Here is an 11477-nt window from a genome sequence, read left to right as displayed (position 1 = left end):
TTATGCGGATTAAAATTGCTGCACTAGTGGAATTGGTTCGCTTAGTCACCTTAATTATGTGATGTAAACTTTTTCTTTTGGGGAAAACAGTGTTTTTTGTGCTTTGGCAATGTTCAACATAGTCTTGTGCAAGACCACAATAGCAACCCTTTCATTCAGTGACACCAGTAAAAGTGCAAAGGAAATACACCAAGTGTGATAAAGACCAAACTGTTCCTCAAATCATAAGGATTGTTTGTTTGTTTAGATGATCTTCCCATCAAGGGAACTCGGCAAACTCCCACAAGGGGATAATAAACACCAAGCTGGCAATGTCCAATCTCTCTCATATAAACATTGGTTTCAAATATAGGATTATGAGTTGCACAAATCAAGAAATTGTGATCCATTAACTAGACGACAGTGCTTATTCTAGTCATTGTGAAATTAGCAGTTCACTTGGGGATTCAAACTTACAACCTTGTACTTGCAAGACCTGACACAAATATTTAATTTGAACATCTGACCTTACTGTTAAAATTATACTTTTTGGACCAACACTGCTACCCTGGAATTTACTCTGGTGACCAAAATAACACCATCAATTAGCTGTACAAATAACTCGCTTACCAGAAGCAACACTTACAATTGTGTACACACACAGTGGCTTAACCTTTCATTTATAAAAAAAAATTAATTTACAATTAACGTCCCAAATAACGAGCACCTGTTTTCTATTCACACAAACTGCCAAACCAACTAGGCCAAATTTCATAGCTCTGCTCACCGCCAAATTCTGCACTTACGCTCACCATTCTCCGCTTACAGGGCAAGTGCAGAACTTCTGCGCTAGCTGTGTAAGCAAATGCCTAGTAACGAGGAGTACGCACGTGCAAAAGCAAAAATTCCCTGCTAACCCTTGAAATACGCTTGCCATAAGCAAAGAACTCCCAACTTCTGAAGTGCCGATTCTTTGCTTAAGATAAGCAGAGCCGTGAAATTGGGCCCTAAAACCACAGAAGGATAAAGTTTTTACTTTTGGAACAATTAGGGCTGCATTCCAAACAGCGGCTATATTTCTTCTGACCCTTCTTTCAGTGTAGACCTTTTATCATGGAGCCGCCATCTAGTTTTTCCTACCACTCAAATCAATGTAAACCAAACCGAGGCTGGAAGGGGGAAATAGTCTGGTACCTTTTCATTATAATGAGAATCAGTGTTCAGTATTGCTTATTCACATGGGGAGCAAGAGTAATAATATGACGTGATATGGTCAAAAGCAACAAAAAACTAAAGTTGCTAACTCACTTCTCAGACAGCCTAACGGTCATTTTAAAACCATATTGAGTTTTTGCAACATCTTGACATGCATACATATGAAGTGCGGATCAAGCGAATGGAATAAAAAGTACAATAATCAGCTTTTTATCGTTATTAAAAACTACCATACAGAGTCGTTGCATTCTTTGTATACACGGAAATCATAAATAAGTTGGGGTTAGTTGTAGGATACACATGCCTTTCTAGTTGTAAAAAACAAATAATACAGCGGAAGCATCAAAGGTAGACAATATGGATTTGAATGAAAACCTTTGAGGGATCCAGGCCTTGAAATAACCTTTGGAACCCACACCAATTGCCGTGGTGCCCTTTGCTTTTGCAGTGGTGCCCTTGGCAAAGTTACAATACAAATTTATATTTTCTCATGGAAGTACAGCTGTACCCCTTCGAGAGCAAAGTTTAAGACCCGCACATAGATAAAAGCATGGGATAAAAGCATGTTCACGTACGCAGCAATTATCTCTTTAAAGACGGCATGTTGTTCAAGTGGGTTTGTTCAAGTGGGTTTTTGGTTCTCATAGCTAATTATTGTTTAAAGTAACTCCTTGCCCGGATAAAGAAAAAAAAAGCTTGTCACTTCAAAAAACAGCCACTGATTTAAATGCCAATCTTCCTGAAACATCAACAGCCAAATTTACCAGACACATCTTTTACACAAAGAGCAAAAGCAATCTTACTGGGCAGGTGTCTAGGCGTCCAAAAATGCAGTTCATTTCAAAAGGAATATTAGCACATATCTCCTTAGGATGAAGCCAACAGGGTAGATAAAAGAAAATGATGTCCCTTAAAGGGAAGGTACACGTTTGGTAAATACTCAAAACGAATATTGCTTTAAAAACTGACTTGGTAACGAGCATTGGAGAGCTGTTGATAGTATAAAACATCGTGCGAAACAACTCCCTATGAAGTAACACGGTATTCGTTATTACAGGGAACTTTGGACTGGGCAACAACACCCCCCAAAAAACCCACACAGTCTGACTCATTTGACTGAATTGAGGCCTTACGATCATGGTTACTTAACAAAAGAGGCAAGCACTAAGCTTGTCTTTCTCTTTTATTAGGACAAATAGATTGACTTGTTTTCAACTTATAACTTCACAAGCTTACTGTTCCGTCGCAAATAATTTTGAAAGGGCAAATGCAACACTGTCCCTGTATTTTCTAAAATACAGATGTGCGTATAAAATGCAACTCATTGAACATACTGGAATCAAAGCTTTTTTTTCCTAACAAACTGACTTTCTAAGTTACACCCAAGTAAGGTTGGCGGTAACCTTTCTTATCTTATTAGAGTATGAGACTGCTTGGCATAAATCATGTTCCTCAATAATTAGGTGAATAAATAATCAGCTATAATCCAATCAAATATCCGATGTTTGAAAAGCCGTTAAAAACAGTCGACTGTTGTGCAACACTTTAGTCATCAACATTCAAATACAGCACGGTACGGAGAAAGCATGCACTAAGTGATCACATGTTGTTCTATTTTGAAAACTGGATACATTTATTAAGTATCAGAAATAGGAAATCTCTCCTGTTATTTTGATTGTTCAACTGGAAATTTTAATTCATTTGAATGTTCGAGTATTTGAATGGGATGGAATTGTACCAGGCCTCAAAATGACCCAAGCCACCCACAGCAATTACCATGGTGCCCAGGGCCCAATTTCATAGAGCTGCTTAAGCACAAAATTTTGCTTAAGCAAAAAAATCCTTGCTTAGTAAAATCAGATTACCGACCAAGACTCTATTCAATTGTTAAGCTAAGTAAACAACAGCTAAATACCAGTCACAAGCAATGTATATGGCATGAAATTTTGGCCAGTAACGTGTGTAAAACAAGCGAGCTATTTTCGTGCTTAAGCAAATTCTTTGCTTAAGCAGCTCTATGAAATTGGCCCCTGTGCTTTTGCTGTGGTGCCCTTTGCAAAGTTCCAGTACAAATTTAAATTGTCCTCATAGAGTGTTCCTTACCAGAGAAGTATTGCTGAGCCCCTTACATGACGTTATCGAGACAGTCATGAACAGGAGTCCATTACTTAAAGAGTTAATTTAAACTTGCTGGCTGTCTTTTGTGACTCAAGCCTGGTTCATACTTCCTGCAATCGCGAATGCAATGCAAATTTTGACATCAATAATTTGCAACAAACCATTTGGAAGAGTTCAGCTGCGCAAGTCTGTTCTGAAATATTCGTAGCGAAAACAGAGACTGTGGTGTCAAATTCGCTTCGCACGAAGCATTCACAGGAAGTATGAACCGGGTTTTAATGTATAGACTATATTACCTGAATGGCCTGTTAGTTACGCTAAGTGTCATTTTGTATAGATAGATATAAGACGGGTGGGAAGATATCATTTTTGGCAGGGCTAGATTTCTTGAATGTTGTGAAACTGATAATCAGTTAGTATCAAACCAAGAAGACCAGCTGTTTGGTGTTTTGGTCAACATCTTGTGGTTTCTACAGTGTGGCAGGAATCAACATCATTCCGTCTTAGTGTCATCCGTCTTGGGTTCCTCTTTACTGTCCTCCTTTGTGTCTTGGCTTGTCGTTGTCTTTTCTGTATTAATATCCTCTTCCTTGGTTTCACTATCTCCTCCGGCCTCCTTAGGAGTCCCGTCTTCCTTGACCGTCATCTCTCCAAGCTTCTCAGCGATTTCGTTTGCCGATTTCTCAGAGGAGTTTGTCGCTTTGTCTGTAGTTTCTGCCGCTTTGTCGGTAGTTTCTGCTGGTGTGTCCGAGGACTCGGGTTTCTCAGCATCTTTTTTCTCTGAAAAAATTCAAAAGAGATAAAATTTATGACATTTTTGTTCGCTTCAATAAGGAGAGAATGAAGTTTAAAGTATCTCTGTTGGATTAGTTCTTGAACTTCCGTGTAATTGGGGTTGGGGTTGAATTCCAATCATATCGGGTTTTTTTCATGAATGGGGAGAATTTAACAATGTGATAACATCAACCTGTGGTTTATTTCGGGTGGCCAGTCTACATTAGCTCCCCTCAGAATTGAAAGTTGACAGAAAGTCGACTTGATATGTCCGAGGGATCTAGTTTGTGACTTTTTATTACATTGGGGAGCTCATATTAAACCATTATTGAAACTACACCATTCATTACCTAGTGAAGAATTCATTAAAACAGAAATATATGTACTTGAAGATTTCTTTAGCATTATATTTCTTTTGAACAAGGACAGAAAGAAATGAAAAAGTATCTACCTTGCTCTGACAACAGTTTCTGGCATTCTTCAAATTTGTCCTTGAACTTTTGAGCATCTGAAATTAAAAGGAGGTCGTTATTGAATAAACAAAACACAGCAGTTTAAAATACAAAGACACATCACCCAAATATTAACCACTTCACAACATCATTAAAACATCTTTACTGTGCCTCTGTGCGGTATTATTGTTGTCAACAGGTAAATTATATCACATACATCTTCATACAAAGTGACTAGGTATTTATGTCATGGCCAATAACTTGATCTAAAAAAAGTACCCAGACCCCTTGAAAGGAATTATTGACTTACTTTCAGCACTGGCAAATCGAATTGCTAATGTTTCTGGTTTGGGTTCTTCATCGGCAAAATCAGCAGGAGTTGACCACACCCACGCCTTCTCACTGCCGCAGTTGGGTTGAAGTTTCATGAACGATGTAACTACGAATGAAAAATGATTTTAACATCTATTAGATTTCAACATCAATGCACTACAAATTACGCACAAACTGTGTTTACAACAAGGCAAGGGTGAGTCATTGCTGACAAAAAAGTCTGAAACCAAATTTTAGAGGTATGATGAAATGATGGCGTTTCCACCTTAACAGAACTGTTACAAACAGTGTCTTCAGCGTTAGACAAGTAGATCACAGAACAGGATTTCTTAACAAATGGTGGGAAAATAACGGCTGACTTTCTTACGTGGTCCTTTTAAAATAATTTACCAACAACGTATTTAATACCCCTTCATACTATAAGATCAGTTTACTTTTTTCAACGACAAGCATGATAGTTGTTCCTTGGAAAAATATAGGAACCTTTTATCAAGTACAAAGATTGACCTGTGGTGCGTTTTGGCAGTCATTACCAATTACTGTTTCGGTTGAACTGGACATTGGTTAATCACCTGCCAACAATCGGAACAGTTATTTGTTACAACAGCGCAAAAATTCACCCCTATTCTGTATGTACACTTGGTGAAGGTTCTAATAAACTGTTCAGGCCTTATTAATAACAATTTTTTCAGATTTTTCCATGGGCACAAAAATCGGAAAGAGACTGTTAAGTAGTATGAATATAATGCCTCAATGAACAATCACTTCAAAACATTTACAACAAAAAGGCCTCAATGTTTTTAATCATCGTTTCAAAAGCACCAGCCTTCATCAGATTTATAACAAACTTGAAAATTTCTCCATAACTTACTGAAATGATTTGCACATATTTTAAGCGTCTTGTCTCTCCGCATGAGGATTCTAGCTCTGCCTTGATTATTTTTATGTTTAAGAATTTTGACGTCGCCTACACCTCTCTCTTTCCACTCTGGTGGTTCACTGTTGCTTTCATATCTGTACAATTTACTCCTCCTGAAATTACAATCATGACAAAAACTCTTTAAAATCATCAACACTCTCAGGCCTGTATGCTTCGTTTCTGAAAGGGCAAGGGCACCAAGGCATTTTCTCCTTGGTAAAGGGAATCCTTTAGACCAATCCGACGAAGCAAAATTGGTAGCGCCCTCTGTTGAAAAATTAACATTGCGGTGTCTTTTTTTGCATAAACTAGGCACTGAAGACACCGCAGCAAATGGCGTGCGATGCTCAACACTAGGGAAATTGTTAATTTCTACTGGAGCATTTCAAGGGCACCAAGGCAAGGACCAGGGGGCATGGGGGCAATGGCCTTCGTTGCCTCCGTGAAGTATCAGGCCTGCACTCAACTAGCTAGTCCGACCAAATACATGTACATGCAGTCAGTCCGACCACTCAGAGTGAAGTTTGAATGGTCCTCTAGTGTTTTAACTGGCATTTGGCCAGCGGACTAGTCTAGATACACCTGCACTGTAGAATACATGTTAGTGAATACTGAAAAAAGAAAAAAAAAACATACTTCAAGAGGGTTAGTATAAGCCCTGAATCCAGCTGTTACCAGTATTTATGTATTAACTTATTGTTATCATAAACACAGCCTCCATCCAACCTTAACCCTGGTAACTAAAGTATACAGTGCTAACACACATCGATGCATGGGTAAAAACCAAAATAAATATTCTTTATCCCCGATGCAAATTTAACATATCGTTGCGGCAACCGCTGCCAAAACATAGGATTCGAACTGCCTCTAGCTACCGGGCAACCTCGGTAGTCTAGTTGGTAAGACACTGCTCTAGAATTGCAAGGGTCGTGGGTTCTAATCCCACCCGAGTAACATGCCTGTGATATTTTTTCACAGGACTCGGGAAAGTACTGAGTATACAGTGCTAACACACATTGGTGCATGGGTAAAAAAAACAAAATTAACAAATTATACCAAATTATTTAAAGCTTCTGTCCCACATCCTTGTCCTACACCCAGGTCCATAAATTAGCCCTGTGGTATGCACACCCAATAACCCCAATGGACCAGGAACTTGACCAGCACCATTAATGAACTGGTCAGGGACGGAGCTTCCCCAATCCCCTATATAATGTCCCTACTTTCCTAATATTCAGTCTCTTCTCTAGTTTGCTCTCATCGACAGACCCTCCTGGTTAGCCCAGTGCGAAGTCTTGCATTGTGAGCCCAATCCAGTGTCCTTCTCTATACTACCTTCTCTACTGCTCAAATAATCTACCAACTTTGTTAGGCCTAAACAGTAATAGTTTGAATAAAATATTCTGTATACAATAGCCCAAAGAACAGTCTTCATCCGAGTTTTATTCTTCAATGTTATCGGCCTGGTTTATTATGAAACCTGCAAATTAAAGGATTTGGGTACCTTTTCAAAATGTCCATAGATTTACATTAAACTTACAGGGTTTGAAGATAATGATAGTGGAAAGCTTCCCTTCAAATGTTACTTACTGAGGTGCTGTAGTTTTTGAGAAATGAGTAAAACAATGTCATGAAAATACGTTTGTAAATGATTAAAATAATTTTCGTCTCATGACGAATATTATTTTCATGACATTGTTTTACTCATTTCCCAAAAACTACAACACCTCAGCACGTAATATTTTCAGGGAAGCTTTCTACTATCATTAGGCCAAACAAAATAAATGTTGTGTTTACGGTAACCCGACCGACCTGAATTTTTTGCGGCCGAATTGCCGACCTCAAAACATTTTTCTAAATATTTTGTGAGTTGGTAAAATTTAAAATGAGAATTTTAACATGTTGCCTCACTTTAAAACTGTTTATTACGACTTACCAGTGTAATAATGCATTTTTGCAAAAATCATGGCGATATCAAAACTTGTGCACCCGGCCCACGCCTAGCCTAGCTTACTGTACTGCCACAATTTTTTCTGTGAAAGGTGCACGCGCCACCCGATGCCCGGCCCCGACGCACCCGCTGTGTTCACAGCGTACTTCGGGGCGATCCAATGTCACACGAAACGAAATTGGGCCCCTGGCAGCCGGCCGCATATTGGACACCACAACAAAACACGGTACAACAGTACAGTACAGCTAGCTGTCAGTGGTACAGCACGAAACGAAATTGGGCCCCTGGCAGCCGGCCGCATATTGGACACCACAACAAAACACGGTACAACAGTACAGTACAGCTAGCTGTCAGTGGTACAGCACGAAACGAAATTGGGCCCCTGGCAGCCGGCCGCATATTGGACACCACAACAAAACATGGTGTAGCTGTCAGTGGTGAACAGCACGTGGGTGACCGGCCGCGTACGTTTACAACACGTTTTACACTACGGACAGACTGCGAATGAAAACTGCATCAAAACATCGCGTCGACGTCAGGCAGTTCTTCGTGCGGTAACATGAACAAATTGTTTAGCTTGAAAACAGAAAAGTGCCTCCATCAGCCAGCCAAGTTGAAGCTAGTAAACATCGATGTCAGCAAGACATTTCTCAATATTTTCGAAGATCACCATGGGCCAAACTTTTATCACGTTTGTGCTCAATGTTCGACGTCCCAATGTGGAGACTGGCACGATGTCGAACTTACCAGCACGTTATACAGCATTGTAGATGTGTTTCCCAACATTAAATTTATCAAATTTTCATGCGATGGGAACGCACAAGAAATAATAAGTTTGACCCTCAAAAGTGTTTATTCATTTTGCTATATTATTTTGGGGAAAATGTGAGTTGTGAGTTTCGGCTCTGTTGTTAATGTTATGGTACACCTTGCACCACTGAGCCTACTGAGTGACATCATTTTCACCCAGCAACCCGGAGGTTCGTCAGTCTGGGTAAAGTGCAAGTAAGTGTACAACAATGGAATGAAAAATGTGAACAAAATAACCACACCTCAAATTGAAAGTTGGTAAAACTGATGTCAGCATTTAAAACATGGCCCTGATTTAATGGTAAGATAAAAAGTTTCCTTGTAACTTCTAAAGCGCTTGCAACTTGACCTATGTTATGTTTTTTCTAAAACAACTTATAAACTTTTATATTTTACCACTTTCCAACATGAGGGTTTATAACTTGATGAGTCGAACAAGGTTAGTATAATTCATGGTAACGGGTTTGAAATATTAACAAATAACTCAAAATTCAAGAACTTAAAAATAAAAATAAAATTACAAAATAAAATTATTTTCCTACCTACCTACCTGGAATTTTTTAGGGCCGTTACCGTAAACACAACATTTATTTTGTTTGGCCTTACCTTTAAACTGTGTAAGTTTAGTGTAAATCTGTGGACATTGTGTTTTTTGTCCTACAAAAGTTATATAGACCCTTTAACAGGTTACATTGGCAAAAAACTGAGCAATGACAGAATTTGAGGCGTTTTTTCTTACAATCTGAATATTTCTTCTTCGTCTTCTTCTAATGTCTTTGTCTCTACTTGCTCCAACCTGACAATGGGCTCAAAGTGGATGTCTGGGCTGTGTGGTGGCTCTTCTGTCTGTATAAAGGTAGAAAACAAAAGTTGGAAATATAAATTACATGATACATACGGTGTGTAATTTAATTACATGTAAAAGCAGAAACAATTTTTTAAGGGTCATTCCGTGTCAAATCAGCCCCACAATGGCTTATGTTTACAGATTTTGACACTGAAAATTTGAACTTAGACCCTTTCAAAGGATAATGTGCCATGTTGAATCTGCACTGTGCGCCATTATGATATGATAACAATGGTGTGTTGTCATGGTTGTTTATTTTGAACTCTGCAAACAACTTGATTATCGCACTTGCAGACTTGACGCTAAAGAAGTGAGCATCGGACTCTAGATAAGATTCATGGATCTGGATGTAATCGCCTGGAAGGGCTATCACGTACAGGAGCGTGTGCATGAGCTGAATAGCGCTAATTCATGTAATTGAATAAACAACGCACCATAGCACAATGATCTTTAGCCCAGCAAATAGTGCTACACGCTGGACTCCCTCCACGCCCTATGCCACTGTTACTTCAGGAAGTGAAATTTTTTTTTTTTTTAACCACGTTTTTCATGCTGAGATTTTTCCTTCAGTTGTTACTTACCAAAGCTTATCTGTGGAGAGCACATTAACTCTTAGTCTAAAACATGCATGCTCGTTTTGGTGTCATTTTATGAAAGATTTCAGGGCGCAATTGCAATCGTTGGCACCATGATCATGTTTATCGATGGTGATGCGCACGCAGGCGTGTAATTTCATCTTTGAGTGAGAGTGCAAGGCCATTTTCATTTTCGCAAAGGGCACTTCCATTGGAAAATTCTTTGGGAAACATCATGAGGGACACCAAAGGGCCGGGCAGGCCAAGGCCAGGGCAACAGATTACAGAGGCCATAGCCTCCATGCCGTGTCCTCGTAATTCCATGAGAAGGGCCGATTCAATTCGCTGGAACGGCCAATTACTTATTTTACTTTTTAGTATTTTTCATGTTCAGCTGAGCTGTGCGGTGGCGCTGTGAGCAATGAATATTGCCTTCACCAAAGACTACTCATCATGCTCGTTGCGCTTGCACATATAATGGCGCTGAGACTGTTTTTCATGTGATATTGCCAGCTCCAAAATTTTTCATAAAATTAAATTTACATTTTCAGGTAATGTGTTTCATTTTCAACGAATGAGCTACGATAAGTGACAACTTGGGAAATAAAAACGTAGGTTTTCTATTTTGAAACATGATTTCACCAACTGGAAAAACTAAGGCCTCAGGCCAAGAAGCAGCGAGTCCAGCGGAAAAGTTTCGGATAACTTTCCGTATGGCGCCACCACTTTTTCACTCATTTTTACAAAAAGGGATATCTCATTACATTGATTGAGGTACATTAGATACTATATTATTTCATATAGAATGAAAAAGTGGTGGCGCCATACGGAAATTTTTCAAAGGTTTCTTTATCCTGCAACGATTTTTCATTTGTTATAAAAATAAATAAATAAATGGTATTTTAAAATTTTCTCAAAATTGAAAATAAAATGAGAAATGAGATATGTTCCGCCGATGAAAAATAAGTAAAAAAGTGGTGGCAGGATACGGCTACGGGACAATCTATTTTACGGCATTGAAGCCGTCAACAATATTTAAAGTTCCGTTCAAGGCGTAGAGTTAACCAATAAATATATAACATTTTAAAAATTCGTCGTCGATACGATCAACATGCATGAAACAATGACATAATGACATGACAGCTTCAGCAGTCGTCATGTCAAGAAGTGTTTCGCAACTTCAGAATAAATGAAAATTAACAGAGATTTCGACTGTAATCATCTAAAATAACAACACACTGATGTTAAACTATAATGTTTATAAAGTCTTTATGTCCACAAACCTTCGTATCTGCCATGATGAATGTGATATTTGACGGATAGAACGTTCTTTATTCCGCTGATAAATGTCAAAGGTATCCGGACAATGTACGTTCCCGCTTGCAAAATTGAACTTAACAAGAGAGGGCGCCATCATATAATTATCAAGGTGATTGCAAACGCGCTCTCTTCATTCACAAGCAAAGTTAAAGCCGCATACTTAATCAAACAAATACAGTATTCA

General features: G+C 38.8%; 1 protein-coding gene across 1 annotated transcript; it reads right to left on the bottom strand.

The window, feature by feature from the left end:
- Positions 1-1274: 1274 nt before the first annotated feature.
- Positions 1275-11367, bottom strand: LOC139938051 (ran-specific GTPase-activating protein-like). The gene is made up of 6 exons (XM_071933406.1): positions 11257-11367; positions 9291-9397; positions 5743-5903; positions 4849-4977; positions 4538-4594; positions 1275-4092 (listed from the first exon to the last, which is right to left on the bottom strand). The coding sequence occupies exons 1-6, from the start codon at positions 11269-11271 to the stop codon at positions 3806-3808; spliced, it is 756 nt and encodes a 251-aa protein (XP_071789507.1). The 5' UTR covers positions 11272-11367; the 3' UTR covers positions 1275-3805.
- Between the last annotated feature and the right edge of the window lie 110 nt (positions 11368-11477).

Source organism: Asterias amurensis, chromosome 6, assembly GCF_032118995.1.
Source record: "Asterias amurensis chromosome 6, ASM3211899v1".
Classification (NCBI taxonomy): domain Eukaryota; kingdom Metazoa; phylum Echinodermata; class Asteroidea; order Forcipulatida; family Asteriidae; genus Asterias; species Asterias amurensis.
This window is presented reverse-complemented; position numbering and strand designations above follow the sequence as displayed.